This window comes from Ceratotherium simum, chromosome 17, assembly GCF_057802395.1.
Source record: "Ceratotherium simum simum isolate JZ-2026a chromosome 17, ASM5780239v1, whole genome shotgun sequence".
In the NCBI taxonomy this organism is placed as follows: Eukaryota; Metazoa; Chordata; class Mammalia; order Perissodactyla; family Rhinocerotidae; genus Ceratotherium; species Ceratotherium simum.
In genome coordinates, this window is record NC_141916.1 from 59,143,105 (window position 1) to 59,163,602 (window position 20,498).

General features: G+C 38.8%; 1 protein-coding gene across 12 annotated transcripts in view; it reads left to right on the forward strand.

Moving 5' to 3' along the window:
- Nucleotides 1-20,498, forward strand: part of ERC1 (ELKS/RAB6-interacting/CAST family member 1) — a 567,884-nt gene that overhangs the window by 409,824 nt on the left and 137,562 nt on the right. For all 12 annotated transcript variants that reach the window (XM_087442948.1, XM_087442946.1, XM_014793927.2 and 9 more), the window contains one exon: nucleotides 1,290-1,434. In XM_087442948.1, the coding sequence (XP_087299074.1) occupies nucleotides 1,290-1,434 (145 nt within the window). The remainder of the gene's footprint in view (nucleotides 1-1,289; nucleotides 1,435-20,498) is intronic.

Below are 20,498 nucleotides of genomic sequence, written 5' to 3' on the forward strand. Positions count from 1 at the left end.
TGAGACCATCTTGAACTCCTTCACCTTTAAGCTCATTTCACCACTTAACATATTTTTTTCAAGTGGTCAGTGGATATATTTAGACTATCGCTATCCCTTTGGTGTTGACTAGAGCTTCATGGGATAAGCCATCTGCTGTTTCTTAGAATTATATAGAGTGTGAGGATAGTGGAAAGTTATACTGGAGTCACTGAGAATCTTCTTCCCTTCCAACAGCAAAGACTGGTGAAACAGATCTTCATTTCCGTGATGTAAACTGATCTACAACCGCTATTTGTTAGTACCGCTTGTTTGGAGTTCCCCAGATCTACCCATCCAGAATACAGAATATCCTTCTCAGAAAATTTAAAAGATAGTCTTCTAGTTTGTGGCTAAACCAAAACTCTTCCATATGACTGCTATTGAGGCATAATTATCTTAACAAAAGTCAGAAGCAAGGTTAAACTTGGGCAGTGCATTCTCAGATTCAGCATTTCCTCAGATCAAACGCTCAGGCCACTTATATAATTCCTGTAAATCAAATCTGTCTTCTTATGGATGACTTACATAGAAGATGATCTATTGAGGAATGCATTTTGGACTGTAGACTAATTGTTCACCAACTTCATTCTGATTATTTTGTTATTTTCTCATGTTCACTCCCTACTAAATTTCATCTTCTTTTCCTTCTGGATATGAACCAAAAAGTAGTTAGCTAAATCACAAGGAATCTGTAAAGTTTAAGTTATTGTGTCAGATTGTACAGCTTATTGCCAAATAAAGCCACGACTGGAAACTTATTTGCATTGATGAGATAAAAAGAGTTATAGGTATTCAGAAAGCCCCAGGAACAGATGGCTGGCTGATTTTTCTAAATCTTATTTACTAACATTTACAATTTGTTACACACCCTATGCATAAAAAAGTGTTTTCAGTTTCAGTAATGCCTCAATTTGCTGGGAAGCTATAGAATACTTATCCAAAGAATGAGTTAAATGGGAAAAGTGTATAGGTGACAGGATTATTCTTACTTAAAAACAAGTCATTAACTTTTTTTACTTTTAAAGTTTACATCTAGGAACTCTTTATTAAGATGTCAGTATAACAACATAATAAAGACATTTAGAGTCAGAAAAACCTGAGTGGGATTCCTGGCTGCACCATTTACTTCAAGTGTGATCTTGGGCAAGCTATACAAGCTCTCTAAGCCCTAGTTTAATCACCCATAAAATGGGGGTAATAATAATAGTAACTTCAAAGGACTGTAGTGAGGGTTAAATGAAAGTCTTGGCGTTTTCTTTCTTTTGCAGGCAAGAAGCTCTTCTGGCTGCCATTAGTGAAAAAGATGCCAATATAGCTCTTTTGGAGCTTTCATCCTCTAAGAAAAAGACCCAAGAGGAGGTGGCTGCTCTGAAGCGGGAGAAGGATCGCCTGGTACAGCAGCTCAAGCAGCAGGTAGAATTAAATGCCAGGGAAGGTCCAGTGGAGGAGGGGCAGTGGGACTCATGTCTTTGCCAGCTTGTATTTTAAGGTCTCATCTGATCTTTGTATCTAGTTAATTTCATAAGCAAAGACTTTGATCTTCTTCACAAATCTCTGGCTATGTCTAGGAAATGTAGAGTATCCTTGGTGAAAGGACTGGTTTAGAAGATGTCAGAAGTTTTCTATGAAAATGTTTTTTAACTGTGTGCAATGGCTAGGTGAAGTTAGTGAAATTCTGCCCATTTGAAATAAAAAAAAGGCTCTTTTTTGACATCCAGTCAGATTCCTACTACAGAAGGCACTAAGTATATTTTTATTTAAACAATTTCTAGTTATTCAGGGCTAGGTAAGCTTGAAGTTAAGAGCAAATATTGCCCTTTTCTTTTCCAACCTAAACCGTCCCCAGATTTAATACTTAAAATTGATGTAAGGACTGTCATCTTTGAAAAGAAAATCTAAAAGTTTCCCTTTTGATGATGGTTGCACAACAATGTAAATGTACTTAATGGACAGAACTATACACTTAAAAATGGTTAAAATGATAAATTTTATGTTATGTATATTTTACCACAATTTAAAAACTGGGGGAAAATATTTCCGTTTGAAACTAAGGAGAAAGCTGAATTTTGTTTGTTTGTTTTGTTTATTGCAGTAACATTGGCTTATAACATTGTATAAATTTCAGGTGTACATCGTTATACTTCTATTTCTGCATAGATTACATCATGTTCACCATTCAAATACCAATTACAACCCATCACCACACACGTGCCGAATTATCCCTTTTGCCCTCCTCCCTCCCCCCGTCGCCCATGGTAACCACCAATCCAATCTCTGTCTCTATGTGTTTGTTTATTATTGTTATTACCTACTACTTAATGAAGGAAATCATACAGTATTTGACCTTCTCCCTCTGACTTATTTCACTTTGCATAATACCCTCAGTGTCCATCCATGTTGTCACAAATGGCTGGATTTCATCGTTTCTTATGGCTGAGTAGTATTCCATTGTGTCTATATACCACATCTTCTTTATCCATTCGTCCCAAGATGGGCACTTAGGTTGCTTCCAAGTCTTGGCTATTGTGAATAACGCTGCAATGAACACAGGGGTGCATGTATCTTTGCGCATTGGTGTTTTCAAGTTGTTTGGATAAATACCCAGCAGTGGAATAGCTGGATCATATGGTAGTTCTATCCTTGATTTTTTGAGGAATCTCCATACTGTTTTCCATAGTGGCTGCACCAGTTTGCACTCCCACCAGCAGCGTATGAGAGTTCCCTTCTCTCCACATCCTCTCCAACACGTGTTGTTTCCTGTCTTGTTAATTATAGCCATTCTGACGGGCGTGAGGTGATATCTCATTGTAGTTTTGATTTGCATTTCCCTGATAGTTAATGATTTTGAACATCTTTTCATGTGTCTGTTGGCCATCTGTATATCTTCTTTGGAGAAATGTCTGTTCAGGTCTTTTGCCCATTTTTTAATTGGTTTGGTAGTTTTGTTGTTGTTGACATGCATGAGTTCTTTATATATTTTGGAGATTAACCCCTTATCAGATGTATGGTTTGCAAATATCTTCTCCCAGTTGTTAGGTTGTCTTTCAGAAAAGATGCTTGGTATTATTTCAGTCTTCTTAAATTTATGGAGACTTGTTTTGTGGCCTAATATGTGATCAGTCCTGGAGAATGTTCCATGTGCATTGGAAAAGAACGTGTATTCTTTGGTTTTTGGATGGAACACTCTGTATATATCTACTAGGTCCATCTGTTCTAGTGTGTCATTTAAGGCCAGTGTTTCCTTATTGATCTTCTGTTTGGATGATCTATCCGTTGGTGTAAGTGGAGTGTTAAAATCCCCTACTATTATTGTGTTACTGTCTATTTCTGTTTTTATGTCTGTTATTAATTGCTTTATGTATTTAGGTGCACCTACATTGGGTGCGTAGATATTTACAAGTGTTACATCCTCTTGTTGGATTGTTCCCTTGATCATTATGTAATGCCCTTCTTTGTCTCTTTTTACAGTTTTTGTTTTAAAGGCTATTTTGTCTGATATGAGTACTGCTACCCCAGCTTTCTTTTCATTGCCATTTGCATGGAGTATCTTTTTCCATCCCTTCACTTTCAGTTTGTGAGTGTCTTTAGGTCTGAAGTGTGTCTCTTGTATGCAGCATATATATGGGTCTTGTTGTTTTATCCAATCAGCCACCTATGCCGTTTAGTTGGAGCATTTATTCCATTGACGTTTAAAGTAGCTATTGATAAGTATGTACTTACTGCCATTTTCTGACTTTTTTTTTTCCTCAGTGTTTTAGTAGTCCTTCTCTGTTCCTTTCTCCTTCTATACAGAATTGACGGTCTCTTTAGTTTGACTTCTGTCTGAAAGCTCTACTCTTTAACTCCCCTCCTCCCTCATTTTATGTTTTTGATACATATCTAATCTCTTTTTTGTGCATTTGTATCCATTACCCTCTTATCATGGAAATAGATAATTTTTCCTATTTGTGTTCTTCTCTTTTCCCCTTAAATCAGGCCCTTTAACATTTCTTGTAGCACTGGTTTCTTGGTGACAAACTCCTTTAATTTTTGCTTGTCTGCGAAATTTTTGATCTCTCCTTCCATTTTGAATGATAACCTTGCTGGGTAGAGTATTCTTGGCTGTAAGTTTTTTCCTTTCACTTTAAATGTATCGTGCCGCTCTCTTCTAGCCTGTAAGGTTTCTGCTGAGAAGTCAGCTGATAGCCTTATAGGGCTTCCTTTGTATGTTACTTGTCTTTCTCTTGCGGCTGTTAGGATTCTCTCTTTATCTTTAATTCTGGACATTTTGATTATGATGTGTCTTGGTGTGGGGCTCTTTGGGTTTCTCTTGTTTGGCATTCTCACTGAGTTCATCTATTCTTCTCCCCACATCAGTGAGCATCCTTAACACTCTTAGTTTGAACTCTCTATCGGGTGGGTTGCTCATTTCTGTTTCACTTAGTTCCTTTTATGGAGTTTTGTCCTGTTCCCTTACTTGGAATGTATTCCTTTGCCTCCTCATTTTGCCTCTTTCCCTGTGCTTGTGTCTACGTATTAGGTAGGTCAGCTACTTCTCCTGCTCTTGGATAGGTGACCTTATACAAGGGATGCCTTAGGAGTCCTGCAGTGTGCTTCCCTCAGTTCTCCATGTTCCAGGGGTGACCCCTATGTGGGCTACGTGTGTCCTTCTGTTGTGGCCTGTTTGCTTTCCCTGTATGCACCCAGGTAGGCCGAGTTATGCTCCTGGTCAGCTGTTGTAATGCTCAACTGTTTGTAGTTGTTGTGGGTCCTTCAGTCTCTTTATCAGGTGTGGGGAGCCCCAGCACAGTTGGCTGCAAGTTCTAATACCACATTTGTGTTGCAGTATTTCTTTTAAATGAGTAGGCCCCCAGCGTGGCAGTTTGTTAGGCTCACGGGCTTACAATTGCTATAAGCCTCCAGCCTTAGGTCTCTTGTCAGCTCTCTGAGGATTGCAGCTGGGTGGGGCTGGCGTCAGGCACGGGAGCACCCAATTGTTTCAGGCTTTGGAAGGTGGGGCAAACCCCCTATGTGGGTCTTTGAGAAACACAAGTCTTCTGCAACTGACAAGCCCTGCCGCCCACCGGCCCACACACACAGTCAACACAGTCCTGCCCCGTGTGCACGCCCTGAGCTCCTGAAGTGGACCCAGTCTCTCCACAGCGGGAGCCCCACACACTCCACCACTGCCCCACACTCTCCACCCGCTCCTTGTGCACGCCTTCCCCCATTGAAGTGGGCTCAGTTGCCAGGCTGCAGAGAATCCAGTCACCATCTATGCAGGCCCACAAGTTGCCTCAGGGCTTGTTGTTGGGTGGGGCCAGTCTCTAGGGTGGGCAGCCTGCCCTTGCTGAGCTGGATTAAATCAGTGCTCTAGTGGGTGGGGCAGACCCTGGGCTAGCAGGCCCCAGGGAGAACTCCAATGGTGTCTGTGTCAGCACGCCCACACCAGGCCACAGTAATGGCCGCCGCCAATGTCCCAGTCCCTGGAGAGTTCTCACCTCTCACCAAGATGCACTCAGGGCCTATCAGGTGAGTGTCTTTTCACCAAAGCACTATGCACCTTTCTTTCTGGTGATTTTCAGTTGCTTTCTAAAACGGGTGAGTTTGTGCATGGGCCCTTTAAGTGCCGGTTTTAATTTCTTTGTGAACCAGCTTTTCTGGGGGTACTCCCCAATGTTTTAGTAGCAGGCAAAGTCAGATATTATGCCACTCATCTCGATTGTGCTCGGTCCACCAAATGCCCACAGTGGGGGCGCTCCCCGGCTCAGGGCCCCATGCCTCCAGGGAGGTCTGCGTACCTGTGGGCTGCTCCCGGGCGGCCGTGAAGCTGGCGGCTTGTGAAGGCGGCGTTTTTCCTCTCCAGAAGGGAGTTTCTGCCTCTTCCACCTCAATTAGGGTTGTCCTTTGTTGCAAGAGTTCCTCTTATCCAGTTTTCAGTTCTCTCTCAGGAGTCATTTTTCCACGAGTAGTTGTAAATTGGCTGTGTCCACGGGAGGAGGTGAGTTCAGAGTCTGCTTACCCCGCCATCTTGACTTCACTCCTCCGAAAGCTGAATTTTTAAATCTGAGTCCTCTTCTTTATCTTTAATGCTCTTCACTGGCCATTCCTGTACTATTTGCAGTGTCTACAATCCTATCGTCCAGTATTATCTCGTGTGTTCTCAGTCACATTTTCTGTGCATTTTGCCTGCCTAGGTTTTGCTCTTCTGCCTGAAGTAATCAGACTGGTAAAATTTTTCAAGTGAGGGAATTTCTTCTTTTCAACTTTGGAGGATCAGTCATCAGTTGATAGTATTTTGGCATAATATTTAATGTTCAAATTAACAAGTATCAATATTTAGACAAGATATTTTCTCTGTTTGTAGACCCATATTAAAACTGCTTGGGGGCTGGCCCAGTGGTGGAAGTGGTTAAGTGCGTGCACTCTGCTGTGGCGGCCCAGGGTTCGCCAGTTCAGATCCCAGGCGCGCACCGACGCACTGCTTGGCAAGCCATGCAGTGGCGGCATCCCATATAAAGTGGAGGAAGATGGGCACAGATGTTAGCCCGGGGCCAGTCTTCCTCAGCAAAAAAAAAAAAAAAAGAAAAGAGAGGAGGATTGGCAGATGTTAGCACAGGACTGATCTCCTCACAAAAAAAAAAAAAAAACTGCTTGGAAATAGACTTTATATTTATTTATGTGGTTGATTTGCCAAGAAAATACCAAAAGATGTCCCTTTTCTGTAGGAGAGATAAATAACCAGCAAAAAACAACCCATTGCTTATTTACAAGTAAAAGAAAACTTTTCCAGTGTCCTAAAATAATTTGTAACAGAAAGAGGACATCATCTAGTATTTGGATGCCTGTTAAGTAAAACAAGAAGAATGTGCTTATTATTAAAGACATCTGTCCAGTTCAAAACTGAAATTTGGCTTATCAAAGCTGATAATGTGAGTGGTGGTTGCCGTGGACTAGGCAGTGGGGCAAATGGGAAGATGTTAGTTAGAGGCCACAAAGTTTCAGTTATGTAAGATGAATAATTTCTGGAGATCGAATGTACAGCATGCTGACTATAGTTAATAATACTGAATTGTATATTTGAAATTTGCTGAGAGTAGATCTTATGTGTTCTCACCACACACAAAAAAATGGTAATTATGTGAGGTGATGAAAACGTCAATTAGCTTCATTGTAGTAATCATTTCACAATATATACATATATCAAAATATCACATCATACACCTTAAATATATACAATTTATATTTGTCAGTTATACCTCAATAAAGCAGTGGGGGAAAGCTGATAACATGGAATAGAAGGGTATTGTTGAGCAAAGGCATTCATTCACTAGTTTGTAAGTATATATATTTAGTAATGTGAGTTCTCTTAAGTAGTTAGGCCTGAATATATAGACATATGATTTAAGTAGTTTATGGTCCCTCCACCTTAAGACACCAAATAGAATAAAATGTCTAGCAGCCAAGAGTACTGTATCTCATTCACAGTGGCTTTTGATTACTTAGCTCTCAAGATGATATGTTTTTATTAGGTGAAAGTTAAGGATATTAAGTAATCCATGAACTTATAACCTTAGAAAGGAGTGGCTAAAAGATTCCTGATATCTTTACAACTAAATATATGCCCTGAATATTCCGTAGTGATGCAATCTTTGTACGGAGAAAGATAATGTGGTTCTTGGGAGTCCTTCCTAACAGTGTTTTTCTGTCTCCCTTCCATGTAAAGTTTCATATTCTTGCCCTCTCAAAAGGTGTCTGGGATGCTGTGAGCAAGAAGGAACAGGTCGTGCCAAAGACATTTTGATTCTTTAATTTCTCTAAGTGTATGTACTAACTTTTGGACAAGGGAGAGGCCTTTTGGAAAGAGGATATGGCACCAATGTTGTTTTAATTTAAAGCTTCTAGTTTTTGAATTGCTGGAATGTGCCTCAATCTAAAGGCCATTTCCTAATAAGGAAACAGTCAGCATTGACCAGGCTTTCCAGTACATGGAGCTGCCCCAGCCTGATGGGCTCTTGGCATTCATGTGTGATTTCTATTCTCAGAAAGAAGTGAAGCAACAAGGGATTTACAGATTTGGGGGTCACCCTCTAAGATAGTCCCAATTTACTTACCCCTCCAGGGTAACTTGTCTCCTTAACTCATTCATGGCAAAGCAGCACTTGGAGAGGCCACATCAGAGGAAGGGGCCAGGGCCAGTGAAAAAAATAAAAACTAAAGATTGTCTAACAGATTCCAGATGTGCTGTGGTAGGTGCCAACCAATGTGTTCAGATTATAAGTCATGAAGAAGCCCCCACTCTGATTGTCAGGCACCCACGATGGATTTAATGTAAACTCAGATAGAAACCTGGAAAGCAGTAACACAATCTGTTTAGCCGCAGCAGCTGTCACAAGATAGCCTTTCTCTCAGCATTATTTTCTCCTTTCCCCTCAAGAATTTTACAACCTCCATATTGTATTTGCTGTTAGTGTGGAGTCTGGCTCTGCCTGTATGTGCTGTTTACAGATGTGTCATGGGCAGATTGGGCTTTTGAAGACAGGCTAGATGGTTTTTTTCTGTTTTTAAAAGTCAATTATAACATTATAAGAGTAAAGGCTACAAACTTACACTGATTTGATTTGAGTCTAGACAATCTCATTTACAACTACAATTTTATAATACTCGGCATTAGGATTAAATGTCAGACAACATATTCTTTTATTCCAACATTTTCTAGGCATGAGGGATATCAAGACACAGTACTTGTCTTGAAGAAGCTTACAGTCTAGTTTTTAAAGTACTAGTTGTTCTCAACATTTGGCAAAACCATTCTGTAGAGGATATTCCCTGGCCTTACCATCTTTTCCTGCTGACAGCCTCAGCAAATCATCCTTGCATTACGTGATTTATTTGCCCATTCATTTCAGATTTATTGAGCATCTACTGTGTGTCAAATATTGTATTAATGGAAAATGAATGTCTTACTTCCCAGTAACGGCCTGGTAGAGAGCTAATCAGACCTAGGTTGTAGCTCTAGCTGTCCCTTTACCAGTTACACGATTACTTCTTTAGATTCATGTTCCTCATCTGTAAAATTTGGATAACTTTACCTACCTTACAGGATTGGTGTGAAATTAAATACTTAAAACACTTAGATCCCCACTTCTGTTCCCTCTCCAAGATCCCTGTTCCACATGAGAACCATGCTCTAGGTGATGTGCGTTACATTGAAGGAAGGGAGGTTTCAGTAACTGGCTCTCGTTCTCAGTCATCTCTGATACTTTATTTAATTTTCAACATGGCTGTAGTGTTCAGAATTACGCAACCAGCACATTGTGTTCTACTCCTCTGAGGAAGAACATAGTTCTCAGAGCAGTTAGGAGAACAAGATGTACAATAGTACATTTTATCCTTCCTTTTTTCTACCTGTTTTTTTAATGATACATTATAATAATAGCATTTGAAAAAATAAATCTAATATGTCTTTCTTAAATCTTACATTTTCATCATTGAAGAGCATCATTTCAATGCCCACCTGCCCGAAGTTGTCAGCACTAGGAAAATTACAACTCCCAAGCATGTATTCTATTTCATTCACTTTCTAGTTTTGTGGCTTTCCATTTGCATACTATCCCTGGCTGGTATAACTTTTCAGAATTGTGTGAAAATGGAATAACTACAAAAATGGCTGCCACTTATCAATTGACTGTAATATGCTCGGCACAGTTGCTTTATATATATCATATCTAGTCCTCACCACAACTCTGGATAATATTATCCTCATTATATAGATGACGCATTTGAGACCCCAAAAGATGAAATTTTTTTGGTGAAATTTCCACAAGGACTAAGTGGTGGAACCAGAATTAGAACCGATTCTCTTCTTTTTTTTTCAAATTTTTTTTTTGTTTATTGTGGTAACATTGGTTTATAACATTGTATAACTTTCAGGTGTACATCACACTTCTATTTCTGCGTGGATTACATCATGTTCTCATGTTCACCACCCAAATACTAATTACAACCCATCACCACACACATGTGCCTAATTATCCCTTTTGCCCTTCTCCCCCACCCTCCCCTCTGGTATAACCAATTCTCTTGTTACTCTTCCCATCATATGTGGAAATTCCAGACAGTTGGTAATTATAAAGGTTGTATTGGAATTATAATACAAACAATGCTATTTCAAGTTCTTATGACACTCATTTGTTCCCCTGAGAGATAGGAAAGGGTATTTACTTATACTCCAATCTCTCCCTTCTCTTTCTGCCTATGAAGAACCTGAAACAAAAAAGAAATGATGTGGGGGCCGGCCCGGTGGCGCAAGCGGTTAAGTGCAACCGCTATGGCGCCCTGGGGTTCGCCGGTTCGGATCCCGGGCGTGCACGGACACACCGCTTGTCAAGCCATGCTGTGGCGGCGTCCCATATAAAGTGGAGGAAGATGGGCATGGATGTTAGCCCAGGGCCAATCTTCCTCAGCAAAAAGAGGAGGATTGGCAGATGTTAGCTCAGGGCCCATCTTTCTCACACACACAAAAAAAATGATGTGATTTATCCCTGTTTTACAAATTACCAAGAGAAGTACTATGAACGTGAAGCTACAAAATAACAGTGAGGTATAATTTAGCTTCTTTTATGTCTTTAGAGATGGCAGTACTCTATCAGGACTAAACATGCTGTGGTTCTAACAGTATGCACCCAGGAATGCTGCACATTCTGCCTACTTTGAGCAGTCTGCAAACCACTCCTAAAAGCACCAACCAGGAGCCAGCCTCCTAGAGGTTTTGACCACCCTGAATCTATGGAGACTTTTCAAATTCAGAGTGATCATAGAGGAAAGTTTGATTCCCTGGATCCCTGACCTATGGGTAGTGAAGAGATATTCTGACCCTGCAGCTATCTAGAAGGTAGCTTGTGTGGCCAGTCTTTTTGGCCTTTATACGGGGTTAAGAGAATCATCCACTTAGGGTCTGGTACCCCTAAACCTTCATTACCTGTGAACATGACATACATGAAATAAGAGCGATTATAGTCCCCTTCTGAGAGCAGCCAGTCAGAATAGTCATTTCAGGGTCCTATGGGTTCAAAACTATTGTTTTAAAAGAATAGTTAGGTAACCACTCAAGATTTAGACTGCATTAATTTAGTTGCTTTCCAGGATGAGTTGCTTTTTAAAGAAAACAAAAACTAGAAAATCATTATGCTTTTTAAAACTAGTCTGAAGTAACCACCTCTAAAATGCTAATTTTTCATAATCACAGATTACCCTGGAAACTTAGTGCTTGTTGATGGTATTCACTATGGACTTTTCAACTCGTGAGTTCCATGAGCGGATGCTCTACTTTCTGTAATAGGTTAATGCCAAATTAGGTCTAAGTAAGATAAGTATATGAATCAGTTCACTCATGATGAGAAGCCCAAATTTTTGATTGGTTATTTTTTTTTAAATCCATAACTTCTTCTGAATTACATCACATAAAATGTTTTAGGCTTTAACCTTTTCTTCTCAAATATTAATTTCTCATATTCATAATGTATTATGAAAATTATTGTCAGCATTAAACCTGTGGTTCTTTATACTTTTCGTATTTCCATTCTCCTCCGGACCTGAGGAGTCTGCTCTGCTACTGACATCTAGTAGTAAGTGAACTACCAGAGAGTACTGCCTGAAACCTACTCTATACTGACATCAAAAATTCAGTGGAGTTAAAGAAAGATCTTTATAAAAAGTCAGGACAGCCTCACATCTTTTATTTACACACTCACACTTGGCTATCTGTAATGTTGAGTATCCCTTTGCTCCCTTTGGCGTGCTTGCAGAATTCTGTCATCATTTTCTAACAAGATCTCCTATAAGGAAAACATTATTAATAGTATAGTTCCATTTCACAGAAGGTAAAATCAAGGCACTAATCAGCTAACTGCATAAATCAGCTATGGGAATCAAAAGTTTATAAGAAGAGTAGAGCTGTACTTGAACATAGATAGCCTATACTGCCATATCAGTGTTCCTAATTAGACAGATACTAACGTCAATTAGGGCTAGTTAATTCACGCCTAAGCCTTAGCACATTCCCTGCTGTCCAGGAACTTATTCTTCCTTGACCCACCCACTTTATTGTTAACAGATCCTTCCAGACTGTCTTCTAAATTTATTTACCAACATTCACCAATTATTCTTTAGTGCTTACTATGTGCCAGGCCCTTTCCTGGGTGCTGGTGATACAAGGGTAAGCAAAACCAACATGGCTGTTGGGGACTTCTCTTTATTGGAAGTTCAGCTACTTTATTCAGCATTTCTGAATATTTTGTCACATAAGCATTTTCAGGTTACCTAGTTTGGCAGAGAAGCTGTACTTCTTTCATATTGTACAGGAATACGGAGCAAAAAAACGTATCAGTAATTTGTCACACAATCTCAGATTGCTCAGTCTGTCTAATTTAGAGCTCTAATTTTAATTTGTTCTTATTTCATATTTTCTGAACAAATTGTCAGTTTCCATTATGCTCAATAGAAGAATTATAAATGGACTAAGGATAGCTAAGATGACTAAGTAGGCCTGAAGAATCATAATGCGTACATACTTGTTTAGTGGTTACAGAAAAAACTTGAATGAGTTGCTGTGTGTTTTTGCTTCATTTCTCCCAGGTATAAAATGAATGTTATCTCTCTCCTATTCCTATTAAGTGAAATTTGAAGATCAATTAGTATCTTCAAAGAGAACCAAGATCTTTTTGAGAAGAGTAGTATGTAAGTGCAGAGCTGTGTGATGTGTTAAGATCTCTTGGTACATAGTCTGCAGAAAGGTGTCTGTCACTTGGGGAAGTTAGCTGATTGTCAAACAGATACTAACGTCAAGATTCATCTCCACAGTATTCAGTTGACCAGAGTCTGCTCCTGTTCTCTTTGGTTTTCCTTTTCACTATTCCAGGCTGAACATCACCCTTCTGTTCACACAGTCTTTTTCCAGTTGTCCCAGTTCTGCCTCCTTGCAAGTACACCCAGGTGATCCTGATTGGCATTGGTGGTCATCCTGCACTCTTCAGTCAAGCAGTTTCACATACTTTCTTTGTTTCCTATTGTGTTGTGTATATTTTACTTGTTTAACCCTCACAAGACCACTTTATTTCCCTAATCTCTAAGTTCTTGATGGAAAGGGGGTACTTCACTGTTGTCTCAAGTGTTTTCAATAGGTACAATATGAACAAATATCTGAATTAAATGAATTATACTTTAAGTATTGTCTTTTATTAAGATCTGCCCACTCTCTGGTTAACAGTTTTTTAGTCTCGCAAGGAGCTATTTATGATACCTTGCATGACACTTTTACTTTTGTTTATCACTTTGTCAGGTAGAGCTAAGGACTGTGACAACCAATGGTGAGGCCCAGGAAACGAGCCTGTGCTTTGAATTGGCACTTCAGTCTGGCTCAGCATATGTTCACTCATCTGTAAACCCACGTTTATACATTCTTTCAGACTTCCTCATCCTTGTTAGAATTCTGGTTAATGGTAATGACTATTCAATGTTCCATCCACATATCTCACTCAGAAACAATTTATCCTATAATATGGACTTGTTCTCTTTTACTTCCTTTATTTTGGGTTATTTTACTCCCTTGTTCTTAGTGAATAGAATGTGTATATAGGGTAATGCCTTTCTTATTTTGACTTCAGACCTTTTTTCTCACATATTATAGGGCTGACCATTGGCCCACCTTTAAACAGAAATATTTAAATCATCTATCTTTTCTTTCTCATATCATAGAAGGCTACTGTCTATTATAGTAGTGTGATGTGCTGTGAAGTTATGGTTGAAAAGTCACTTTTATCATAACCAGTCTAGGCACTTGGAACTTTCCAAATAAATCCTCCTTTGCACTACAATTTCTCATGCTTATTCATGGTCCAAAGGAGAATAAATTTTTGAAAGTTCAGTAAATTCCCTGTGTCTGGTACTGAGGGCTGCAACAACAAAATATTACCACTTGTTCCAACTCCAACTTTGGTGCCATGGTTTTTTATCACAGTTTCTGTGAAAGGAAATGCTGTTTTAGTATTGATTCTAAGCAAGCCAAGCTCAAATCATTTTATTTTGTTTGGAATGTGTCTTCCTATACGTATCTCATAGTTTTGAATAAAGAATGTAATCTATTGTTTTATATATAGAAATGTGATTTGTTCTTATTTACTAAATTTTGGGTGGAACTGGCTCAACATTGTTCTGAAGAATGAAAGTATGGGTCAGATACATTTTTAAAAAAAAAAGCTCAGATTTGGTTTCCAAATTGTTAGCCCCAGGCCCTGACCCACCTATTGGAGTAACATTTAGGACTACCAAGTTGGAGCACAGTAAATTATGGGATTCTTACCTGTCAAACTTATTGTTTGACTCTCTGTAGTATACATAGGTTGTTCCTGAATGAAGCTAAAATAGTGTGAGGACGTACTAATTATCTACTGATACAATCCCAGTTTAATGAAAGTCACCATTTTGGATTTGTTATTCTCTTTTCCTAAAAGAAAAAAATTGATGTATGAAAAATCCTTTTGACTAGCCAAGAAATTAGACACTTCAGTTGGCTACTTACTCATTTAAAGCCTTTTCCTTATGAATGAAATTCTTCATGGAAGTTTGTTGCCAATAAGAGTAATGGAGAATCAGCCTTGAAAGCCACATACATAATGTAGAATCTTGGGTTGCCATCATTCTGTGTTATAGTGGTGAGCCAGAGAAAGACACATATCTAGTCAGTTTCATTAGCTGCTTCCTATAGCAGTCTTCCATTCCCTTGCCCTTCCCTCCTTTCTGAATCAATAGAGGACTAAATATTCTTATGGAGGCAGGAACTTAAGACTCTTAAAATTTAAGGCATTTGAAGGCAGAGTGTGCTTTGTTGACTATTGTAATATTGCACTTAGACCTTAAGATGACATCCTGAAATAAACTGTACAGTTAGGATATTCTACACCTATTATTTCTAGTGGGGGCTTCATGGTTTTGACAAATAAACTATCAAAGGGAAGTGCATCACAAAGAACAATTATTTTTAGGCCAAATATTGTCTAATTTAGGGAATGTACTGTGTGATATACTGGTCTAATTTTTTTGCTTTCAGTTTGTTATAATATATGTAAGGAGGTTTTTAAAAAGTATTATTAGAATCAGGCTTTGTTTGTAAATTCCCATAAACACATAAAAAGATCAAGCTAAGCTGTCTTTGGGGTGGCCACATTAGTGCATTTCTCTCCTCTCTTATAAGAAGCAAGAAGGAACCAGGACACACCTTTAGGTCTCTGGCTAGACGTCTCCTTAACTAGATCACTCAGTTCATTAGGTACAGTTTTTACTTTCCACATAGCAGCAAGCGATGTTGTTGCTAAATGTTCTGATATTGCATAACAAGGATCCCAATAACATATTCCTCACTTTCCTTTTAGACCCCACTGGTAACCTTCTCAAAGCCCATATCTCTACTAACAATCTATTCAAGACATGTTCGATTTTGACTAACACTCTCCTCAAAATCTTTCCAGCTCTTCTTCTAGCTTCCAGCCACTGCCCAATTTCAAAGCCACTCCATTTTAGGTTTTTGTTACAGCAATACCCTATTCCCAGTTACCAAAATCTATTAGTTATCTATTATTGCATAAAAATTACCTTAAATTTTGTGTCTTAAAACAACAAACATTTATTACCTCACATAGTTTCTGAGAGTCAGGAATCTGGGAACAGCTTAGCTGGTTGTTCTGTCTAAGGATCTTTATGAGTTTACAGTCAGGCTATTGGCCAGGTCTACAGTTATCTGAACACGTGACTGGGTCTGCAGAATTCACTTCCAAATTCACTCATGTGGCTCTTGGCTCTACACCATTTAGGCTTCTCCTTAGGGTTACTTAGGATTTGGCAGCTGCCTTCTCCCTGAACAAGTGATCCAAGAGAAGAAGAGAGCAACCAAAATGTAAGTCACAAAATGGTAGCCTCAAAAGTGACGTACAGGGGCCAGCCCCATGGCACAGTGGTTAAGTGCACATGCTCCGCTGCGGCTGCCTGGGGTTCACAGGTTCGGATCCCAGGCGTGCACTGACACACCGCTTGTCGGGCCATTCTGTGGCGGCATCCCATATAAAGTAGAGGAAGATGGGCATGGATGTTAGCCAGGACCAATCTTCCTCAGCAAAAAAAGAGGAGGATTGGCATTGGATGTTAGCTCAGGGCCAGTCTTCCTCACAAAATAAAAATAAATAAATAAATAAATAAAATAAAAAAGTGACGTACGATCACTTCTACCTTATTCTGTTGATCACATAGACCGACCCTCTACAGTGTGGGAGGGAACAACACAATGATGTGACTAACTGGAGATGGAGATCATTGCAGGCTGTCTTGAAGGTTGGCTACCATGACAAGTAAATGAATACACAAATTTTGGTATATTCATGCAATGAAATACTGCTCAGCAGTAAATAGGCATGGACTACAAATACACACAACAATGTGGATGAATCTCAAAAACACACTGAGCGAAAGAATCCAGACATAGAATACATACTGTATGATTTCATATTTATATTAAACTCTAGAGAAGACTATTAATTTATGACCTCAGAAAGCAGATCAGACAACAAAGCAGAAGTCATTTCATCTACTCTTCCCTACCTCAGCTCACGTGAGGGGCATGCAGTGGAAAAGGACGAGTTCTGTTCTCTTTCATTCCCTTTTTTTCTTCTTCCTTTGGTGTTGGGGTCCTCTAATATTCTTGCAGTCCTCTGATGCTGCTTCTGTGGCCACCATTGACCCCCTTGGGGTAGAGCAGTAACCAAAAGACACAAACCTGGCTGCTTTCCGTAATGTCACTTGACCCACAGGAAACTCATGCATCTTTGCCATGCCAAATAGTGAGAATATTTAGGCTGCCTCAGTGCTTCTCTGTCCATCCTGCCATCTATCTCCAGTTGCCTTTTTTCCTCCTCAGATAAGCACAGAGCAAATCAACAAGTCTGATGCCTAAGTATGCCAAACAAAGGAATGAGATGCCAATCTTCTTGTACTCACATCCAATCTTTAGGATTGAATACTCTAAGATTTAGGATAGCATTCTCTTTGAGCCCCTCTCAGTTAGCTTAGGCAAAGGGGACCTCTTATGCATGAATATATACTTCTCATGACATCAAGATTCCTAGCATCACCCTCACACCAGTTTCAGACTAAAAAAGACAAGTGCTGAGGTGTTGGACTGGTGGACGGTTGTGCCTTTCTGCCACCCGTTAGTAACCTCTCTTTATAATGTAGTTTGTTTATTAGCTCTTCTTTGTTCCTAGCTTTGGGCCCTGGTCACCAATTCTGAAACAACTGGAAAAACTCATTCATCATAATGTTAAAACTAGCTTAAAAGTGACATCTAAAATTGGAGAGAGAACAATAAAATTTTTACATTCTGTAAAAAGAGAACAGTAATAGAGTAAAGCTACAAAGAGTTCCTGAGTTGTTAGTGAACAAAGGGAAAAAGAAATAGCAAATGTTAAAGTCGCTGGAGTGCTACAGAAGCTGTGTGTCGAAAGGAAAATGTCGTTGGCATCTACCATCTCACTAAGCAGTTTAAATTCTTGATAATGAGACCAGCCTTTGAGAGCTTTCAAGTATCTATTTGTTAACCACACATTTATAATGCCAGGTACCTTTTGCTTGACTGAGCAGACATTCTTCAGAGAACACATTTATGCTAGGCGCTGCTGGAGAACTCCTTCTGTGTTGCACTTCACAGTGCCTACTTTCTCCTGTATTTGCTGTGTACACAAGCATCAACGTCAGCTGTCGTGTATGACATTATCTCCTGACAGTCCCTGTTATTTTGTGACCATAGAAAGTAAAAACCTTCTGTCTAGTTAGAATATACAATATTCAGAAGTTGACAGCATAGAAGATTCAATCAGTATTTAATGATTCAACACCCGTTATTGACTTGGTCAGATAAAAACGTTAATCACTTTAATTATCATATCTCCTTTGAGTTCTAGATTTTTATGTATTAAGTATTCAATACTATACTTCTTCCTCTAAACCACTACAAACATGAAGATCAGCCAGAATTTTCCTGCTGATGGCATCCAGATTTGTTTGAAAGGAACTGGATGCAAAGCATTTTTCATTCACTGTCCTTACTCCTGGAATTGCTTCTGCTTCCTCGGCTTAATCTCTACTGTAATCTTCACTTCCAGACTCAACTTTGTAGTTTGGAATTTCCTAGCCATGAAATCAGTTTTTTTCCTTATCATTAGCAAAGCCGTTCTATGGTTTTTTTCATTCACACATTCATCCTCCTTTGGGCATTAAGTTGAAACATGAGAGGGGAGGAGGAAAGAAAAAGAGAAGCTATTCACTCATTGTACTACGGTTGTTGTTAGTTTTATTTATTCTAAGCCAAATTATTCTCATTGGTGTGGCTATTTCTTCAAATATAGAAATTCCCATTCTGTAACTGTTGCTGTCTTGTTTACTTCTTTGTATGAAGCAAGGTGGTACCACAGAAATAACACTACACTGAGTGTGAAGATACCTGAGCTCTAGCCCCAACTCTGTTGATAACTGTGTATATATCTTGAGCAGTAATAACACCATCAACTAATATACAGCACTTAACAGTTTACAAAGTACTATTCAAATACCTTATGGTACCTGACCCTCGGGCTCTGTGGGCAGATATCATAAATAAAAGAAGTGAGTGAAGCGTGTAAGACAATAGGAGAGATAGAACTGTGATGAACTAGGGGCCACATGCTTTGTCTAAAGAGGCAGCCACTTTTAATTCCAGCTTGTTGTGACCATGCAAGATGTGAGCCTCATGTTACCCAAGCATCTGTTTTTTTCCCCAGAGAATCTAGATTTTTATATAAATTTTTTTAAAATTGAGATATAATTGACATATAACATTATATTAGTTTTAGGTGTACACCATAGAGATTTATTTTATGAATATATTGTGAAATGATTGCCACAATGAGTTTAGTTAACATCCATCACCATACATAGTTACAAATTTTTTTTATTGTGATGAGAACTTTTAAGATCTAGTCTCAGCAACTTTGACATATACGATACGTATTGTTAACTGTAGTCACCATGCTGTACATTACGTCCTCAAGACTTACTTATCTTATAACTGGAAGTTTGTACTTTTTGACCCCCTTCACCTATAAATCTCTTGATATCTAAGTGTTGGCAATTAATTTATTTTTTCTTTTTATATAAACCATGCTACAAGCTGCCTAACTTACCCTCTCTGGATTTTATCTTCCTCATCTATAATATTGGATGGGTAGATAAAATGAATTTTGAGGTCTAAAGTTCTTTATTTTTCTATGTTTTGACAAATCAGTATATTTACCTATAGCTATATTATCTGCTAATTGCTGACGTTAGGAATAGTTTAAAAAGAAGCAATTATAAAGCATAAGAAAACACATATGTAAGGACTGTTTAAATCTGTCTATAGAAATTTGTCTATTTTATGGAAGTATAAGTATTGGATTTCCAAGTTGAAAAAAACATCCTGGTTACTCACTATCCCCTTAAAATGTTCTTTGTATCCTACAAAGAAATAGATCATATTTAGGTAAATTCTGCTTGCTTGGCGTTAAGTAAAGTGCAGAGGTTAGGACATGTGGGGAATCTGGATTCCTCCCAGTCCCGTTCCATCTTCTTTGTCATCAATTCCAGATGTAGGAAAATCCTTCACAAAAATTTGATAAGATTTCTTCCCTTTCTTCTCTTCTTTTCTAGCATCAGATCTAACTTGCCCTTCCTATTGTCAGACTGCTGCCTTTTATGATGCCATAGGGAAATTATAAATCTTCTGAGTTTCCTAATCCCTCTGGAATTGTCTCAATACAAATAAATCAGCTAGCTTTCTTGCCCCTACGCTTGTTTCCCTCCTATTCTTGCTTCTTCTTCTGTGTTTGTCAGGTGGCATGATTTATAACTATGTTTCCTGAGCTGATTGACCTTGGCCTGAGGATCTCATTAAGCATAAGTAAAACTAGAAATTTCTCTTGGTGGGAATCAGTCAGACCAATATATTCCACAGAGTCTATTCCTACCGCCTCTTTTGGTCTCTTTTGAATTAATGTGGATACTATTAAAAGTGACTATGGAATTAAATGATGTTTGCATTCAAGGACAAGAGAAGTGATATTAGATAAACTATAACATTAGCTGTCACAGAGTGCCCTTTACGTGGGCAATTTACATGACCAAATTAAATCATCTGTACTACTACATGGCCTTTTAGAAAACAGTATTCATGCCATTGGTCATCTCACAGATAATAATATCTAACATTTATTGAGCTAAGCCTTGTTTTGAGTGCTTTACATGAATTAACTCATTTAATCTTCACGACAACCCTGTGAAATAGAGTTATCCTCATCTTACAAAGGAGATGCTGAGAGAGAGATGTTAAGTAATTTTCCCAAAGTCACATAGCTAGTAAGGGACTGAGCTAGGATTCAGGA